The following is a 19,976-nucleotide window of genomic DNA, read 5'->3' as shown; positions in this document are numbered from 1 at the left end:
ACCTACATAGCAGCTTTGAGTGTCCTATGGACTCGGACCCCAAGATCCCTCTGATCCTCCACACTGCCTTACCATTAATGCTATATTCTGCCATCATATTTGACCTACCAAAATGAACTGCCTCACACTTATCTGGGTTGAACTCCATCTGCCACTTCTCAGCCCAGTTTTGTATCCTATCAATGTCCCGTTGTAACCTCTGACAGCCCTCCACACTATCCACAACTTATCCATTTTGATTTGAAACATTACAAACCATGTTTCAGTAACCCCCTGTAGTAAATCATACATTCCACTTCATAACACGTACAATTACATTTCACTCCTGCAACTAGGTTAAATACCAGTTAGTCACTTATTCTCCTGGAAATTCATGACATTTACTTTATTGAGATAAAGCTCAGTATTGGTCCTTCCAACCATGCTGCCCAGCAACCCTTAATTTAACCCTAGCCTAATCAAGGGGCAATTTATGGTGACCAGTTAACCTATTAACCAGTGCGTCTTTGGCCTCTAGGAGGAAACCAGAGCACCCGGAGGAAACCTATGCAGTCACTGGAAGAACATACAAACTCCTTAAAGCAGAGGAGGGAATTGAACCCAAGTCCCCTGTACTGTAAAGCATTGTGCTAACCACTACGCTACTGTGCTACATGGAACAGGATCATGGCTCACACAGTGAACATTAATTCTTGAAGCACCCTCAGACAAAAGCTAGAATTTACTGTGTGGAGCCAAGGTCACCCTTACTAGAAATAAGTATATAATTATTCAGGGGCAGAATGATCTCTTTGTCTGGTTTCTGTCCTAGGGTATAATTATTATACTTTGGCATATATCCAGGCATATGCAAGATAAATGGGGAAATATATTTAGTGTGATTCACCCTACATGAGATTTGTGTAGTGGAGCAAGGGTGGACCAATAGGTCTTTTCATTTTTCATGTTCGTGAAGCTACCCATAATTTTCTTCTTTTCTCATTTAAGTAATTTCAGGGGAATACTGTAAGAATTTTTCTTTAACTCAGAAACAGAGCAATGCTTTGATGATTTTCACACTAATTTATCCACTGCCTTATAGTAACAATGCTGGCATTCCTCAAGCCCCCAGGAATCACCACAGTGGTCCATAATCAAAGAATGAGTTTGTGGAGCTTTACTTCTTCACCTCAAGTCTGAAGATTTTACCTGGCATCATTTTTTTTTTGTCTTTGGTCTGCTCATGTTTTTTGGTAACTGGGAACATGGCTTTGACAGCTGTCATTCTTGCACACACCAAGGGTGAGATAGTAGTTGTGACCTAGATTTCTTTGCAGAAACTTAAGCATGGAACTCTCTCTCTCTCACACACACACACACACACACACAAAGACCAAAGAACTTTAACACCCTACACACTGTCAACCACAGTTTGACATTGGGGGTGGGGGGTGGCGATCTTGGAGGAAGCAAAGCAACTAAGTAGATAGTAAGTTCTAAATCCCATGCTGAGTATTAACTTCAGTACATCTTCATTGACCATGATCTATAGAATGACTAAGATTCATGAATATATTTTGTTGTCACTTCTATCCTGAAACTAGAAGTATATTAAAAGTTACCAAAAGAGCTTGGAGAGTTATCGCTAACCACACCTCCAGAAAATCTTCCATATTGCAATTACATGGGCTATGCATTTGTGCCAAAACTAATGTCACCAACATTGAGGCAATGATTCTCATACAGTGGGCTCACTGGTCCAGAATGGATAGAAAAAGCTGGAAATGAGGACATCTTCAAGAGATAGCTCTTCAAGGCAGCAGCATCCATCACTATCTGGGACAAATCCTCTTCTCATTACCATCAGTGAGTAGATACATGAGCTTGATGACCCAGATTCATTCATTTAGGAACAGTTTCTTCCTCTCTGCCATCAGATTTCTTAATTATCCAGAAAGCCATAATCATTATCTCATCATTCTTCTATTTTGCATTATTTTGTAATTTATAGTAATTTTATGACTTTGCCTTGTGTGTCTTTTGCTGTTGCAGAACAACTAATTTCACATCATATAAGAAACTGATAATAAACCTTATTTTGATTTTGATTCTGAAATATTCAGCCCAAAACATTAACTGCTTCCCTCTCCAAACTTGCTGCCTGAATTGGTTTCCCCAGTTTTTAATTCACAATTTCTAGTTGTTGGGAGTTTTATGCTTTTCCTTTCACCTCATCCAATACAGTAGTGATAAGAAACCAAGAATTTGAACAAGTTCCATTTTCCCAATTCAGTTAGAACTTAATACTTGCAATATTTCATTCTCTCCTTATGAACTCCATATTTCCTCTTTGTATCTCAAAGATGAGCCAATTGGTGGTTAAATAACCATGGTAAATTGCTCTGAATGTTGGGGGATGACTGGTAAAATCTGGGTGGAGTCATCGAGAAAGTGAGAGTAAACAATGTGATTGAGGTACAAATGGTGTAAAGGGAAGATTAATAGATGGTGCTTAGTCAGTGGGCCAAAGAGCCCAATTCCCTTTGGTGTTGTTCACCATGTGATAAAATACAACTTTCTTTATTGATCCCGCAGAATCTACTCAAGTATTCTGAAAACTCAAACCATGGATGTGGCGCAGTACCATAGCTGCTAGCACAATCGCTTTATTGCTGTCTGTAAGGAATTTGTACGTTCTTCCCATGAATGAGTAGATTTCCTCCAGGTGCTCCAGTTTCCCCCCACATCCCAAAGACCTACGTTTAGGGTTAATCATGCAATGGTAGTGCCAGAAATGTGATTAAACTTGATACAAATGAAACATATACATTGAACCAGTGAAATATAACAAATAATACTAATTTAATCTTTTGGGGAAAAATATATAATTCTCATTATTCTCTCATATGAGATATTATCCATGTATTATATAACTGCTTATGTATAATGGCAACTGTTTATGTCTGTGCCATTATTACCCTTGGCCATTCTCTATGTACACTGGTGATGCAACCACTGCAGCCATACTGATATAGACGGCTTCTTAAGGGATAAACGTTATGCAGTCCTTTTAAGGAAGAAGATTCAGCATACAGCTATCTACTCATCTATCCACATTACTTTCACTTTCTCAAAGGTATTTTTGTTCAATCACTATACTGTTTGGAGCACAACTGGGAATCTGAAATGATCAACAAATAGATATGACTTACTGCATAAGACTGACCTGATTCCAGGCCCCACAGTCAGGAAACAGTCTCCCTATATCCATAGTGTCATTTACTGTCAGAATTAAGTATGTTTCAATGAAATCTCCTCTCATTTCAGATTCAGAATAGTTTAGTTGTTGAGTGTCATCGAGTCATCATCGACTCATAGCCACCCAATGGATACTGCAGTTGTCCATATGGCTTTCGTGACAAGATACACAAGTAAATTGGCAGGCCTTTGTTCTGTGCAGATATTGCTGCTGCCAGGTTGCGACCCAGCCAGATTCAAACTTCGGACCATCCATTGTGCTGCACTGACTGGCCCAAAGGAATATTGTCAGAAACACTTGTTGAAATCCTAGTAAACATTGTCTAGACAAACCCAATCTTTCCTCATGCTACAATCCCACTGTCTCAGAGATCACCTGTGTCAGTGCTGACACCAAGCCACTTAGCTTTCTGACTGCCACAATGAAAATATAATGGTTTAAAGGTTAATTTATTAATATAGTATGTATGCAAAATACAACTCAGCTTCTTCTCCAGATAGCCACGAAACAACGGAAGTCATGGAAGTTCAAGAGAAACAGCAAACCCACCCCACCCCCATACAAAAAAAAGCAACATGATCATCGACCCCAAACTCCCCTCCCGTACAAAAAAAAAGAATGGGCGACAACATAGAATATTAAAACCCAAGACTGAAAAAGTCCATAATCCATTCCATAAACCCAGAACTTCAGTACTATCCTCCATCATGGAAAGAAACATGGCTTGAGTGTCTGAAAGGACTCTGTTCCTTCAGTCAATGCCAGGAAAATCTAAAGGCACAGACATAATGCACGCCACCTCTGCCAAGGAGAATCTTCATCATTAGTCAGCAACTTAGGTTATCATCATAGCCCCCAGTAAATAGTCCATGCACCACTGAGTCTGCAAGCAAATTACCTCGTGGGATCTAACATCGAGAAAACCATCAAGCTACAGAGAGTCATTGTTGGTTAATCAAGAACTTCAAATATGCACATTTCAAAATCCTTGGTTGGTGATATCATAGGCACACTAAATATTAGTTTAAAAAATCTGTATGTTACATTCATTTAATTACATCGTCAACACAGCGGAACAGAACCAAACCTGATCACTCCAGGAATTGACGTCCTGAGGAATATAAATCCCAAGTGACCCAAATACTTTTGTCTAGTCATGACAGAAAGCCCTTTCTGAGGCATCATCCTTTGGAGATAGCTTCCACTAAAACCTGTTGGAAGAAAGTTGTATGCACAAAGGGAAGCTCTGGACTATTTTTTCAAGTGGAAACAGAATTTGGTCGTGTTGATCTCTCGCGCAAGTAAACTGGAATGGAGTTGATGCACATCTCTGTTAAGCTTTTATAGATGAAATTAAATGTTTTAACAACTTATAGCTAAACTCCATTATATAGTAAATTGGAAAGAAATTCAAAGCACCTTTTTTGAAACATATTAATATCAACAATTAAAACTAAAGTCCTACAAAATTAATATGCATAAATAATATGCAAGCAATTGCAAAGAAACCTTAAGTGGCAAAGGAGTAAAACTGAGATATTTGTCAACCTAAATTAAGGTTTATGAAAACAGATCTTTTAAAAGTAAAAAAGTAATGCTTGAGTTGTTAGCCAATGTTTTGGTTGTAAATCAACTTACTGATAAACTCTAATGACACTAAATTTCTTTCTCCAAGTCCATCACAACAAGGGGCATCAGCCTAAGTACTACACCTGACTAAAATGATTTATGGCATACCTCACTTCTAGAGGGACACTGGGACAACCATACAAAGAAAGACGGGAAGAAAATTAACCTACATACATAAAACTGCATACAAATTAAAATAAAAGATGTACCTACAGATTTATAATTCATCAAATCTACAGCATCATTCAGAAGAGTGTGACACAAAAAAATGCATGTCGATTTTTATTTCAATTGTTAGAGTGATGAAAGGGGTGAATAAGAATAAAAAAAGGTGGGGGGTGGGGTAGAGAACACCAGTGGTGCTTGGAAAAGGGCTTTCTTCAAATGTTTCCTTCCAATGTGGTTGGTATGAATTACATTGCTCTTAATCCATTCCAAAATTTGGAGCCCAGTTCAAGGCTCCCAAGAGACCACACAAGTTGAAGGGATGGTACAGTGGCATAGGACATGCTTGCCTTCATTAGTCAAGATATTGAGTTTAACAACAGGAAACTATGCTACATGCTTCATCAAACTCTGGTAGGCCACATCTAGGAGTATTATTTTCAATTCTTTGCCTTATTATAGGAAGGATGTGGCAGCTGCAGACAGGGTGCAGATTAAGTTTACAAAGATGCTGCCTGGTTTGGAGAATATGTTGAGATTGTTTCCTCTCGAGCAGTGAAGACAGAGGGGAGATTTGATAATTTATTAAATTATCTGAGGCATAGCTAGCTAGCTATCATCTTTTTCCCAGGACACTTGAAAGCATACATTTAAAGTGGGAGGGGGGGGAAGCACAAAGGAGGTGTGCAAGGCAACTCTTTTTTTTCTACAGGGCCTGGAATGTGCTGCCAGGGTGGTGATAGAGGTAGATAGCATGGAGTATTTGAGACTCTTGGGAATATACAGTGCCTACAAAAAGTATTCAACCCCTTGGAAGTTTTCATGTTTTATTGTTCTTCAACATTGAATCACAGTGGATTTAATTTGGCTTTTCTTGACACTGATCAACAGAAAAAGATTCTTTCATGTCGTAGTGAAAACAGATCTCTACAAGTGATCTAATTACAAATATAAAACACAAAATAATTGATTGCCCAAGTATTCACTCCCCCTTCATATGATACACCAAGTCATCACTGTTGCAGCCAGCTGATTTTAGAAGTCACATAATTAGTTAAATGGAGATCACCTGTGTGCAGTCAAGATGTTTCAATTGAGAGTAAAGATACACCAGTGTCTGGAAGGTCCAACTGCTGGTGAGTCAGTACCTTGGCAAAAATTACACAAGGAAGACAAAAGAACACCCCAAGTAACCGTGCGAAAAGTTTATTGAAAAGCACAAGTCAGAAGGATACAAGAAAATTTCCAAAATCACTGAATATCTCTTGGAGTAGTTAATCATCAAGAAATGGAAAGAATATGGCACAGATGTAAATCTGCCTTCAGCAGGCAGTCCTCAAAAACTGAGTGACCATGCAAGAAGGGGACTAGTGAGAGAGGCCACAAAGAGACCCATGACAAATCTGGAGCAGTTACAAGTTTCAGTGGCTGAGGTGTGAGAGTCTGCGCATACAACTGTTGCCCAAGTCCTTCACCTGTTGCAGCTTTATGTGGGAGCGGCGAAGAGAAAGTCATCTGTTGAACAAAAGCTCACGTGAAATCTCAACTAGAGTTTGCCAGAAGGCATGTGGGAGACTCTGAAGTCAGCTGGAAGGTTATATTGTCTGACGAAACCAAAATTGAGATTTTTGGCCAGATTAAATACTATGCTACCACACATCATCAAAATCACACCAGCCCTACTGTGAAGCATCGTGGTGACCATATTGTGCTGTGGAGACACTTCACTGCAGCAGGCCCTGGAAGGTGTCTGAAGGTAGAGGGTAAAATGAATACAGAAAAATACAGGGAAATCTTGGAGGAAAACACAAGAGAACTGCAACTTGGGAGATTTGTTTTCCAGCAAGACAATAACCCCAAACATAAAGTCAAAGCTACACAGGAATGACTTAAAAGCAACTAAGCTAATGTCCTGGAGTGGTCATGTCAAGAGTCCAGACCTTCTGTGGCTGGACTTGAAAAGGGCTATTCATTCATGATCCCCATGCAATCTGACTGAACTTGAGCCGTTTTGTAAAGAAGAATGGGGAAAAATTACAGTGTCCAGATGTGCAAAGCTGATAGAAACCTATCAGACTCAAGGCTATAATTGCTGCCAAAGGTGTATCTACTAAATACTGACTTGAAGGGGATGAATACTTATGCAATCAATTATTTTGTTTTATATTTGTAATAATTTAGATCACTTTATAGAGATCTGTTTTTCTATTGATTAGTGTCAAAAAAGCCAAATTAAATCCAGTGAATCAATGCTGTAAAGCAATAAAACATGCAAACTTCCAAGAGGGGTGAATACATTTTATAGGCACTGTAAATATGCAGAGAACAGATATTTAATCGAATCAGTAAATTATAAACATAGGTAAACCATAATACACTACATGGGCATACAGTACTGTAATTAAAATGTTGAAATTAGATATAGAAATTTCATTATTTAGGTATCTGTCATCATTTTCCAATCAAAGTACAGAAGAAAAGAAGGGCTAAAGCAAGGATAATTGTTTTGCACATATTATATTCCTGGATGCAATGCTTGAAATAAGACTAAGTTTCTACCGCTTCAGCTATGAAGAAAATATTAAATCATTGGAGATTAATTATAATTAATTGCTCATAACCATTAAAGTTCCACACAAGTAGGCAAGTTTATTCAGACATCAGAAGATGTTGTGCTATAACAAAGAAAACTAAAGTTCAAATGCTGTTTCACCCCAAAATAGGTGATGCCACATTAGCTGATATGGGAAGTACGTAATACAAAGTAGACAGCCCCCTCAGAAACATTCATGAAGGCCATAATCTAAATTTCACTTACATCAAGATCCTTTTACAGAGGCTGGTAGGAATGGAAATACAAGTTTAAAAAATGAAAAAGCAATATGCTTAATTAAATATGCAAAGTAATTAGTGTTCTTGGGAAAACAGGTGCTGTGCCACAGATATAGATAGTGTGAACAGGTAAAAATGTGGCAAATGTTTAATGTGAGGAAGTGTGTGTTCATGCATTTTGAGATAAGAGGAATCTAAATGGAAAGAAACTAAAATGAGTAAAGTTTAAAGGAATTTAGGGGCTCATTGTGTATGTATCAAAAATAGCAAGTACAAAAAAACTAACACAGCAAATGGCATGTTGGCTTTTTATTGCAAAGGGTTTGGAACTTAGAAACAGGGAAATTTTATTACAATTTTACAAGGTATGGGTGAGGCCACACCTGGGCCACTGTGTATAGTTTCAATCCCCGTACCTGCAAAAGGATACCATAGCAATAGAGACAGTCCAAAAGAATTTCCCCCATGCTAACTCTTGGAATGAAAGGTTTACTCCATCATGAGAGGCAGTCTGAGGCTTAGAAGAACAAAAGATGAACTTAATGAGACACATGATATTCAGGGGTAGGACTAGATAGATGTCAAGACGTTTTCACTAGTGAGAGTCTCTAATAAGCAGACAAGAGTTTCAAGATAAGGAGCTAATCTTTTATAAAACTGAGGTCTGAGATTCTCTACCCCAAAGAATTGTGGTGCATAGCTCATTAAGAGTTTTTAAACTGGAGATAGATAAATCACTGAAAGATCAGGGATTGAGGGCTATGGGTATTTGGTATTGAGGAGTTCAGGCCTGGAGTAGATCAGCATTGATCATATTGAGTGATATGGGAGACCAGGCTTGAAGAACCAGGTGGCCTACTACTATGTTTTTATAGTATTGAAGACCAAAATTAAACACCAGATTCTTTTACAATGTTAATAAAACAAGTTGTAATAATTCCCAGGTCTCAGGGAAATACCACTGCGGGTGAAATTCCAAGCTGCAGCAATATGTAATGTTGCCAAACTAATTCCACCGCAATAGAAAGCATTTTTTAAATTATCTGGAATGTAAAAACTAACTTATAATAGTTAAAAACTGCAATCATATCATTATAAATCCTTCTAGCTTACTATTGCCCTTTTGTGAACAAGAGCTCCCCACCTTTTACTCATCTGGTTTAAAAGTGACAGCAAACCTACAGTAATGCGTCGGAAGTAGTCAAGTAAAAATATGCAAGAAAAACAGATGGTTTGAACTTCCCACTTAAAAAGCACCATGGGAATATCTTCAGCACAGTCTGTGGCAGTTTAAGATAATTATCCAAGGATCGATGCCAGCCAGATACCTTTATTCCACAGAAAAAGCCATTATTAGACAGAAGAGCCAAATTTTCTATATTTACCCACATATACTGACCCTGAATTTGGTCAGTCCTCATTGCAGCTGCTGAATTTGAAGAAAGCAGGTCACAAAAAGTCTAGCAATCTGTGTGCAGATTTTAAATGTGGTCAAGTATAAAATTCAAATTTATTCCAGGTGTCCAGCAACTGGATTAGAAAAGTGACTGAGCAGCCAATCACATTAAAGAACTCACAAACAGCAAGCCAGGAAGCAAAAAGGACAAGTGTTTAATTAACTCTTTAAATATTTTCAAAGTGTTAGCTGAAGATTAAAATAGACAAATAATTAAGGTAGAAGCTGAAATAGAAAAGCATTTTAATTTTAAAATCTACTATGTTTTGAAATGTGCAAGGTAATTACAATTAATACAAGTGAAATCTTGGGGCTAGCAAGCTTGCTAAACGGTAATTTCATCTTAATAAACCATTATAAACTCCCCTACACCTCAACAAAAAATGCATTACATTAAGGGCATTTGGTTATGTATAATTCATAAAAAAATTTCATGTGAGTGAAAGCAATTTCCCTTGATTCTGTTAGAGACATTTGGAAATTGCAGCTCACAACAACTTCAGCATTATCACTTCATTGCCACGTGTATTAAAATCTTTGTTTCAATGAGTCTCATTGTGTAACTCAGTTTTGTGGTTCTAAAGCAGAGAAATCTGAGTCATTATTACTGCAAGCACAACAGACCTGAGAAATTGTAATAAACATTTTTCTTGGAAGGGGCTAGGAGAGAGGAGGGGACGGATACTACATTAAAATTTCATTCATATATGTAAAATATATTAGACCATTTTACCAAAGGCAGATTATTAATTTCTCAATATCACAACTTTGAAATGTAATACTTGATCACCTGATATTATATTTAAACAAGGATATTGATCCTGTAGAATCTACAAGCTCTCAAATGCCTACTGTTTGGATTGAGACAGCGGTTATGGTTTGTCTCAAAGTATGGACACTTTATACACATGAAAACAGTTAGTTTTTCTTCACATTACAACAGCAATGAATAAAAAATTTTTTTCAAAAATATAAATATAGAGATTTAGCTTAAAGCTTTCTAATAGGAAAGCCAAATTCAATCACTGAAACAAAGCATAGCTTTAATGGAGCTTTTGAAAATCTTCATGCCAGAACAGCTCTTAGCAGCTCATAAATCGAACATAAATAAATAAATATACATTAGTACCAAGCAGTAGCCATTCAGATAAATGTACTCAAGTGTTCAAGTTTAATAACCGATTTGAAGAATATTGCCCATTTGTTTTAAATCAAGACAAATTATACTCTAGAAGATCAAATAAATTTGTTTCAGAAAGAGTTGAAAGTGTATATGGAGGAGACAACACCTCACTTTTTGTAAAGCACTATGATTATTTTTTTAAATATATGAAGCAAAGCAATATTTCAGTATTAACACTTAGTTGATGCAATAACTATAATTTATTTAGCTTTCAAAGTATCAAAGCACAGCACACATTTTTGAATTGGCAGTTTATAACAAAGTGTAGCCACACCAGAAAGTACCAGAGTATCTTTGGACCATTAGGTGCTGTAATACAACAATGGCTCATTTACAGTGCAGAAAAATCTGCATTTTACCTCCTTTACAACGGCATGCAAATTTAACTTCTACTGACAAAGAACACATCATCCAAATAAATTTATCTTTAAATATTAAATATACAAAGGACTAGCTAATTCTACTATCCCATTTCACATTTAAAAATATAAAAGCTAGTTTTTCATTGCTGACTGTAAACATCAAGTTTTATAATACAGACACAGTTTTCATTTAAACACTTCTATCTAATCTAGTTTCAAACTTGCAAGATTTTAAAGCCTTATAAATTAATCTGTCTTTAAAACATAATGACTCCAATCCAAGTGCATCTTGTGTCAAATCCTGAAGTGTAAAGGGTTTAAAGGGTCAACCAATTTTAAATTATGATTGGATTCTAATGATTCAATTTTGTAGGATATTGCACATTCCAATATCCAACAACTAAATGGTATTGCGATCTGACAATGAATGGCATTGCAATGAAGCAGCCTTTGCTATTTAATACCATAGACGATTTACAGATTTATTACAAAAGAACAGTACATTGAGCTTTTTCAGATCTTTTCTTCAGAAAGACTGTTACATTTACTACTACTGACAACAGTTAAACTTTCCACTCTTTTTTGCCTAATCAGTATAGCCTATTGTATGGTAATCTGGCACAATCAATTGGTATGTTATGGATCATATATTATATCTCTTGCTACATGCCAAGTTATAGGCAACTTTGCTATTGCGTATTAATAGCACATTCTTCATCCTTACTCATTTCAATATCCATTTCACTTTCTTTTGGTTGATCGTCATGTTCCACTTCTTGGTCATGTCTCAGCTGAACCTCCATAGGAGTAGATTCTTCTTTTTCACCCTCATCTTGTTTAATATTATGAATTGATGTAACACTTTGATCTCCAGCTTCCTCACATGGTTCTAAAATATGAAAAATTAGTTAAATAATATGAATTAATTAGGTGTCCATTCCTGAATGGTTGCTGCTTCTACCCTTTGTGCCACAGGTAACTTGGATTGGCACATAGTCATCACAGGATTGATGCAAAAACATCAGACACCTTACCAATACAGACGAGCATTAAAAAGAAAAATAACTTGGTATATCGAAGCTGCAGAGCCCAGGTCCAAGAGCAAGGAACAATATGAGGTGTGATTGATTTAAGCACCGGGCTGAATTGGAAAGTTCAGGAATGGGCCAAATCAAGGTGGTGGGGCAAAAGCCCAAAAGTGCATTGAAGCAGCGAAGAACAACCTGTGGTTTGGACAATTTAAGTGCTGGACCAGACTGAAATGGTCAGGTTGTCGGGGCCAGAGGTGATGGACGATCCCTGTGCGATGAACTGAGGCTATGGCCTGCAACTAATGGGCCCCTGAATCAGATGCAGCGATGATCAACTTTGTGGCTGTGGACTCACTTTCATGAACTTCAGTTCTGGATGTTATTTGCTTATTTTTGTTGTTAGCACGAATTGTGGGTTTTTCCCTGCACATTGGGTTCTATTGGCTTTCTTTATTTTGTAGCTGCCTGTAAAGAGACGAATCTCATGGTTGTATATAGTATATATGAACTTCTTTAATAAATGTACTTTAAACTTTGAACCTTGTGGAAGTTGCAAGTAACTTAGTTCCTTTCCTCCCAGTTAAGTAATCTGCACCCTGCACTCTTTGTTCTCACAGTATTTTTAGTCCTTCTGAAAACCATGAGAGGCACAGATACAAAATGACCCCCCAAACGTAAACGTTGGCCTCTGCAATAATGGCAAACATATTACCTCTCCACAAGCAATATTCTAGACAACATTACGAGAGGTGATTGATAAGTTCATGGCCTAGGGTAGAAGGAGTCAATATTAGAAAACCTAGCACATTTATTTTTCAACATAGTCCCCTCCTACATTTACACACTTAGTCCAGCGGTCGTGGAGCATACGGATCCCTTCTTTGTAGAATTTGGCGTCCTGGACCTCCAGCAAGTGGTCCTCAGCAGGAATGATAAGTTTGAGGCCTAAGGTAAAAGGAGATAGTTATACAGCTCTTGTTACATGCACGTGCAGTTCAACTCTGAGTGATTATGAAGTTTGAAGTTAATAACTTAGCATGTCCTGATTGTTCAGTCCTTCTGAAGACATAAAACTGCATCTACCATAATGAAGCTCCTCCTCTTGCAATTTCTTTCCAGGACTTGGAACTCCTGATCATCATGGTACATAATTTATTGTAATATTGTCTGTTAATGCTTTTCCTTTTCTCTCAGAACAGAAGTTGTATTTCCTAACACTAGGGTAAAAGGGTAAACTTCCACAGGCCCAGGGCCCTGACAGAACTGCAGAAAATAAATCTATTAAATAAACATTTATGCAGCCCATTTTGAACTGTGTAAATTGAAAAAAATGACAATTCCAGATACATACACTTAATGAGAATAAAAGATACAGTTTTCTTAAAAACAGCATTTTTAAGCAAGACGACTAGTTAATTTTGTGGTTACTTACATTTGTAAAACAAAGATCTCAGGTTCCATTGTTTGGTCATTATTCATTCTTACCTGGTTAAGTTCTAGTATTTTTGGATTCATTCAGTTTCAGATCATTGGTTATTTAATAATTTTCCAAGGTGAGGATTTATTTTACTTGGCCATTTTTCCCCCCTCTGGGATAAGTACAGTTTCTTTTTAACCCAATACCACTCTTTCAGGTGCAAGGCCTTTGAAAGAATGGCAGAACGGAATGTTTGATGCAAAACTTAACCATATTAATAGAGATGTCATAATTGAGAAGTTAACATACAACTCACACTAATGCCATGGAATATACAATCTTATTAAAATTTACAACTTTTAGCTATTCAACTGTGAAAGATCTACACAAGAAATGTAGAGGGAGTTGCAGGAAACAAAGTGGACCAAGTAAAAAGCTGGCTACAACTCTGTTTGAAACACCGACTAGATGTAAATTTCCACTGAAATGCATCTACACCACTAATAGATCTTCCTTGAAAACACTTAAAAAAGCTACAGAAAAATATCACTTTTAAACCACTGTATGTGAAATTATAACATTCTGCTGATATTACAAACCATCGCATCTCAAAATTTAAGTAGTCTCATCAGAAAGAATGGGCCAATGATGTAGGTTTAGGAAAAATTATATCCTTTCAATGTGATGCCACAATGGGAAAAAAAAAGACCTAAATATCAATTTTGTTTTTAAGTGACAGGATTTAGAAAATGTATAGTATATCTCACACTCCCATAGAATACACCTGTTACCATAATTCCAATGAATTGCGCATCTGGAGTTTAAAAATCAAGTCAGTATTGTACAAGAATTGCTCGCTCAACTCAACGTAATACTAATAATTTACCTACCTAAGCCATTTAGATCACATACTATCCCATCTGAATGCATGATACACAATCTCACCTTTATCAGATGTGGCTCTGTAGTGATGTTCTTCCAGAGGGTTCAAGAACATTCTCTCTCTATTAGTATGTGTGCAACACTAAAGGATCTGTGGTCTCATCTGAGATAAAATGTTTAATTGGGTTCTGCCTGTCTCAAGCCATGACCAACATTAATCCCTTAATTCTTATTTAAAAATCACAATATTTTATACACATTTCACCATTATCTGTGGAAGCTTACTGCAGACAAAATTAAGTGATCCTTTAAACATTACAATTGTGTTGATATTTCAGTAGTATTTCATGGTGCAACAAACCACCTTTCTAATTTGGCTCTCCCATTTTCTTCTCAGTTTGAAATTTCTCATGCAAGAGATACCATTCTTATAAAACCCCAAGTATTACACTACTTTTGTTTACCAAGCTTGCAAAACTATACCAAGTCACATACCAAAAATAATTTGAAATGAAGGATGCAGCGACTTCACACCCCCACAATGGCATAGAAGATGCTCATTTGGTCCTTTTGTCTTTGTCATTGAAAATCCACCCCACCCCCAAAAAAAAACTACAAAAGTTGGAAACCTAAAATAAACATAGTAAATGCTGGAAACACTCTGCAGGTTTGGCAACTCCTGTGGAAGGAGGAATAATCACCATTGAGTCATGTACCTTTAATCAGAACTGGGAAAGAGAACTAACTGTTGTCTTACTTTTCCAATTCTGACAGAGGGTCACTGAACCAAAATATTAAGTTTCTCTTTCCAACAAAGCAGTCTAACAGAGCGTTCTTAACCTTTACAGATTTAATATCAGAATCTTTGCCTGTCATTGACTTAAAACTATAAGCATTACATATAAGTAAATAAAAACATACATTTATAGCAGTCTCAGTGCTGTTTTAGAAAAGCTAAATACTTGCAAAGTATAGCACAAAGAGGAATATTGCAATTTTACATAGCCTTGAATATTGAGTAACATGCACTTCATTCATTGATAACCTTTGAAATATGCTTTCAACTGCTTTTAAGTGCTTACCATTTTCAGTCTTATCATCATGTACCGCAGTTGGAGAGCTAACAGAGGCTGGTAAATTAGATGATGCTCTTTTCTCAAAGTTGAATTCTGGAAGTCTTGGAGCCTGAGGTCTTGTTTTCCGTGCCGGATTAAGAAAGAAACAGTATGCACATCTAAATGCTAGTGAAGAAAACAAAAATAGTGCATTTTATGCATCCAAACACATTCATGGTATTTTTTTTAAACAACACCTTACAGGGATATCTCAAATCAGTTAACGCCACAGAAGTGTACAAAACACATTAGGACCTTGAGTGTTCGGAATTACAGCATATAAACAAAGAATTTAATGGAAAGCTCCAAATGATGGAACTCCTGTTTTGCCAGAGCTTGATACAAATGTAAATATCTTAGTACAACTCCTTTAAAAGATTATGGCTATTATGACGCAAGGAGAACTCAGTGTTTGCTGCTTGTTCACAACCACTAACATACAACCATGATTAGCCTTTTCGAAAGGACTGCAGGAACAGTGTGTGGTGATGGCAGCTAAACAGCAGGGAACATGAATCTATGTTGGTGAATGGATGTTAGAAATAAGGATCTGCAAAGTAAAATTTGGTACAAATTCTATTGTCTGTAAACCAGCCCCTCCTCAAAATCTCAAAAATACAAACATTGCATCTAGCAAGGCATTCTCAAAGTCCTTACCCTTCTCAAGAGCTTCAAAAATTTTCTCGTCCTTACAATAGTTGAACTTATAAATTACAATCCCAGCATCACTACCAGTGGGTGTATCCTTACTCTAAGCATGTTTCTATAAACTGTGGAATCAAATAACTTTGTCAATATTGTAAACCTGATATGATGCTATTATAATAGGCTAGTTTTAGCATCAGAAAGCCAAAAGGGGGAAGCACAGTAATTAGCACAATGTTATTACGGTGCCAGTAACCCAGGTTCAATTCCACCACTCTGAGGAGCTTGTACGTCTCCCCATGATCACGTGGGCTTACCCTGGGTCCTGTTACTGTGCTATATGTCTGAATAAAAATAAAATATTAAAAAAGGCACATTTTGCAAAAACATGTTTATCAGAGCAATTCATCACTGTTGCTATGTGCTTGTGATGCCGCTGCTACAAGTTTTCTATGGCACTTGTGCATATGCCAATACACTCCACCCTGACTGTTTCACAGGATCAGTAACAAATACTGACTATATTAGAGCAGAAACGCTTGGTTTAGGAAGAAAGAATAATGAAGAGGTAGAGGGGAAATTTCAGCATTGGCAGTTGAAGATGGTCATCAATGCCCATCGGAAGTTTGAAGAGGAGGAGACTTTTCAAATATCAAGGTGCTGTTTAACCAGTAGGCAACATAGGTCAGAGGGATACAGGTGAGTAAGGCAATAGAAATAAACATTTCAGATTATCCAAATACCTGTCAGTTTACGAAACACTAGGAACAAGAAAAGGAGTTATGTATAGAAGTTGAAGCATGAATAAGGATTTCACTATATTGCATGTTCCAGATTGAGAATCTAAAGTAAGTGTGGATTAATAGTCACTGGCCAAATTTTAGAAAGAAACTATGAACTGAGAATAGTCAGACCAAAAAAAGGAAAGCTCAGGGGATACATTTTAACACAGATATTTTTACTTCATTATCAGTAGGCTGAAATAGTGCATACAGCATCATTGTTCCAAGTGCCTTCACTTAGGATAGACTTCCGTCTGATGGATATAAAAGATTCAATAAAACTGACTGACAGTATAGGTGCTTTTCAAAAACATCCTAGCCAAAATGCATTCTTCAAATAATATCAAAACTGATAATTTGGTTATTATTCCTAGAAATGTGACTATAATGAAAGAAATTTGTATCATCTTTGTCATTAGTAGTGTTGGTAGGTCAAAGGGCCGAATGGCCTACTCCTGCACCTATTTTCTATGTTTTCTATGTTTCTATGTCAAAGCTGGTACACTTAAGCAATTTCCTCATAATCTGAGTCATTCATGGAAAGATACTGATAAATCATGGAACTGATTAATAAGCTCCATAGAATGTAGGCGATTCTTTTTCCAACCCATATCTAGAAACCTATCAATTGCCTAAATATGCAGCAGTAGAAGTTCAAACAGCTGGGAGAGGCAGAAGTTGTCATCCCTTCCAAAACAATTTAATGAAATGGCGAAATTAATACTGATTCTTAAAAATTGCATATTCCTGTTGAAAAAGGAACAGATTTTTTGCTGCTGTTTCTTGCGAAAAATAATTTAGTGACTCCATTAAATTAGTTATGGAAACAAAGAAATGGACTCTCAATAACGGACAGTTATAGACCTTAGATTTCCTTTGCAATTTTCCTCTTTCCACTGGCCTCATTTAAAACTACATGTCATAGTGTATTAACTTTAAAGATGCGCAAAAGAATCGTGTAATTGGACCTGTGATGTTTTCTCCACAGAGAAGATCCCACATGGAGGAAAAAAAAAGATTTGCTGCATTAAGAGGTAATGCTCAAAAGAACCTCCATATCAAGAGCAAGTAGAAGAAATCCTGCATTAACTGTGACAGAGAATTTTACCCAGTTATCCAAGGTTCCACTCGAGAAATGTCTTCACACATGCCATCCTAGAAAACTGACATCTCAAGAGTAGGCCTAATATGAGTCCACAAGTTATTAAAATGTGGTAATGGTCTTCAACATTGTTTCATTGATGACAACAGAACTGTGTACTCAGGTCGCTCACCTTTGTAAAATGACAGAATTACAGACAAACAATATAACCATGTAAAAGTCAGAACATAGAATAATAACCAGGCGAGGGGTGGGGAGAGTGACTGCACTGACATACAGTTTAACATTACTGTGAATAACGTGACAATTTTACAGAAAACACATTAGCATTGTGTTAACTGTCTATATTGCAAAGTCTATTGTGTACAAAATATTGGGGGCAACATCACATCAAAAAGCTACTTAATATCAGACAGGTTTGACCCATGCTTAAGTTAAGGAACTACTTTATTATTTTGTCAAAAGTTCAAGTTCAATGCCATTCAACCGTACACATGTACACGGCCAAATGAAACAACGTTCATCCAGACCAAGCTGCACAACACAGTACATATAACTAACACACACCACACAAAGTAATATTACCACCAGTACATTAATAAGGTGCATTTGTGACATAAATATTAAAAGTAAACAGTACAATGCTGCTGATGCTTCATACCTGATGAGACCTTTACTTTATTGTTGCCAAACAATTGATACTAGAGCGTACAATTTCCCTCAGGATCAATAAAGTATAGCTATCTATCTATAATCATCACAGCAATATTTGATTCTGCACTTCGCGCTCCCTGAAGTACAAATCGATAGTAAATAGTAAAAATTTAAATTATAAATCATAAACAGAAAATAGAAAAGGGAAAGTAAGGTAGTGCAAAAAAACTGAGAGGCAGGTCTGGATATTTGGAGGGTACGGCCCAGATCCGGGTCAGGATCCGCTCAGCAGTCTTATCACAGTTGGAAAGCAGCTGTTCCCAAATCTGGCCGTACGAGTCTTCAAGCTCCTGAGCCTTCTCCCGGAGGGAAGAGGGACAAAAAGTGTGTTGGCTGGGTGGGTCGTGTCCTTGATTATCCTGGTAGCACTGCTCCGACAGCGTGCGCTGTAAAGTGAGTCCAAGGATGGAAGATTGGTTTGTGTGATGTGCTGGGCTGTGTTCACGATCTTCTGCAGCTTCATCCGATCTTGGCCAGGACAACTTCCATACCAGGTTGTGATGCACCCTAGAAGAATGTTTTCTACAGTGCACCTATAAAAATTAGTGAGTGCTTTAGGGGATAGGCCAAATTTCTTTAGCTTTCTCAGGAAGTAAAGGCGCTGGTGGACCTTCTTGGCAGTGGACTCTGCTTGGTTGGACCAAGTCAGGTCATTAGTGATATTGACCCAGAGGAGCTTAAGGCTTTTGACCTGTTCCACTTGCGCACCACCAATGTAAATGGGGTCGTGTGGTCCGCTACTCCTTACTTTATACTTCATTGTCGCCAAACAATTGATACCAGAACGTAGAATCATCACAGCGATATTTGATTCTGCACTTCCGGCTCCCTGAATTACAAATCGATAGTAAACAGTAAAAATTTAAATTATAAATCATAAATAGAAAATAGAAAAATGGAAAGAAGGTAGTGCAAACAAAACCGAGGCAGGTCCGGATATTTGGAGGATGCAGCCTAGGTCCGGGTTAGGATCCGTTCAGCAGTCTTACCACAGTTGGAAAGAAGTCAACAACCAATTCCTTCGACTTGCTGATGTTGAGGGATAGGATACTGTTTTCGCACCATGTCACCAGGTTCTTAATTTCCTCTCTGTACTCAGACTCATCATTACCCAAGATATGGCCTACAATTGTGGTGTCATCAGCAAACTTATATATTGAGTTCGATGGAAACTTGGCTACACAATCATGGGTGTACAGTGAGTACAGCAGGGGGCTGAGTACACAGCCTTGTGGGCACCGGTGCTCAGAGTGATTGTAGAGGAGAGTTTGTCCCCTATTTTTACAGCCTGGGTCCTGTCTATGAGGAAGTTGAAGATCCAGCTGCAGATCTGAGTGCTAAGGCCCAGGTTCCGGAGCTTAGCAATCAGTTTATTTGGAATGATGGTATTAAAGGCAGAGCTGTAGTCAATGAAAAGGAGACT

At 37.3% G+C, this 19,976-nt stretch overlaps 1 protein-coding gene across 4 annotated transcripts in view; it reads right to left on the bottom strand.

The window, feature by feature from the left end:
* Positions 1 to 10,684: 10,684 nt before the first annotated feature.
* LOC140199555 (endoplasmic reticulum junction formation protein lunapark-like) overlaps positions 10,685 to 19,976 on the bottom strand; it is a 90,498-nt gene continuing 81,206 nt past the window's right edge. For 2 of the 4 annotated variants that reach the window (XM_072261817.1, XM_072261819.1), the window contains exons 13-14: positions 15,278 to 15,436; positions 10,685 to 11,754 (exon numbers count right to left, since the gene is read on the bottom strand). In XM_072261817.1, the coding sequence (XP_072117918.1) occupies positions 11,555 to 11,754; positions 15,278 to 15,436 (359 nt within the window). In that variant the 3' untranslated portion in view covers positions 10,685 to 11,554. Of the gene's footprint in view, positions 12,842 to 15,277; positions 15,437 to 19,976 lie in introns of all 4 variants that reach the window. The other 2 variants (XM_072261821.1, XM_072261820.1) reach the window with 2 other exon arrangements.

Source organism: Mobula birostris, chromosome 6 (genome assembly GCF_030028105.1).
Source record: "Mobula birostris isolate sMobBir1 chromosome 6, sMobBir1.hap1, whole genome shotgun sequence".
Classification (NCBI taxonomy): domain Eukaryota; kingdom Metazoa; phylum Chordata; class Chondrichthyes; order Myliobatiformes; family Myliobatidae; genus Mobula; species Mobula birostris.
Note: the sequence above shows the minus strand (reverse complement) of the source record. Positions and strands in the feature narration are given on the sequence as shown.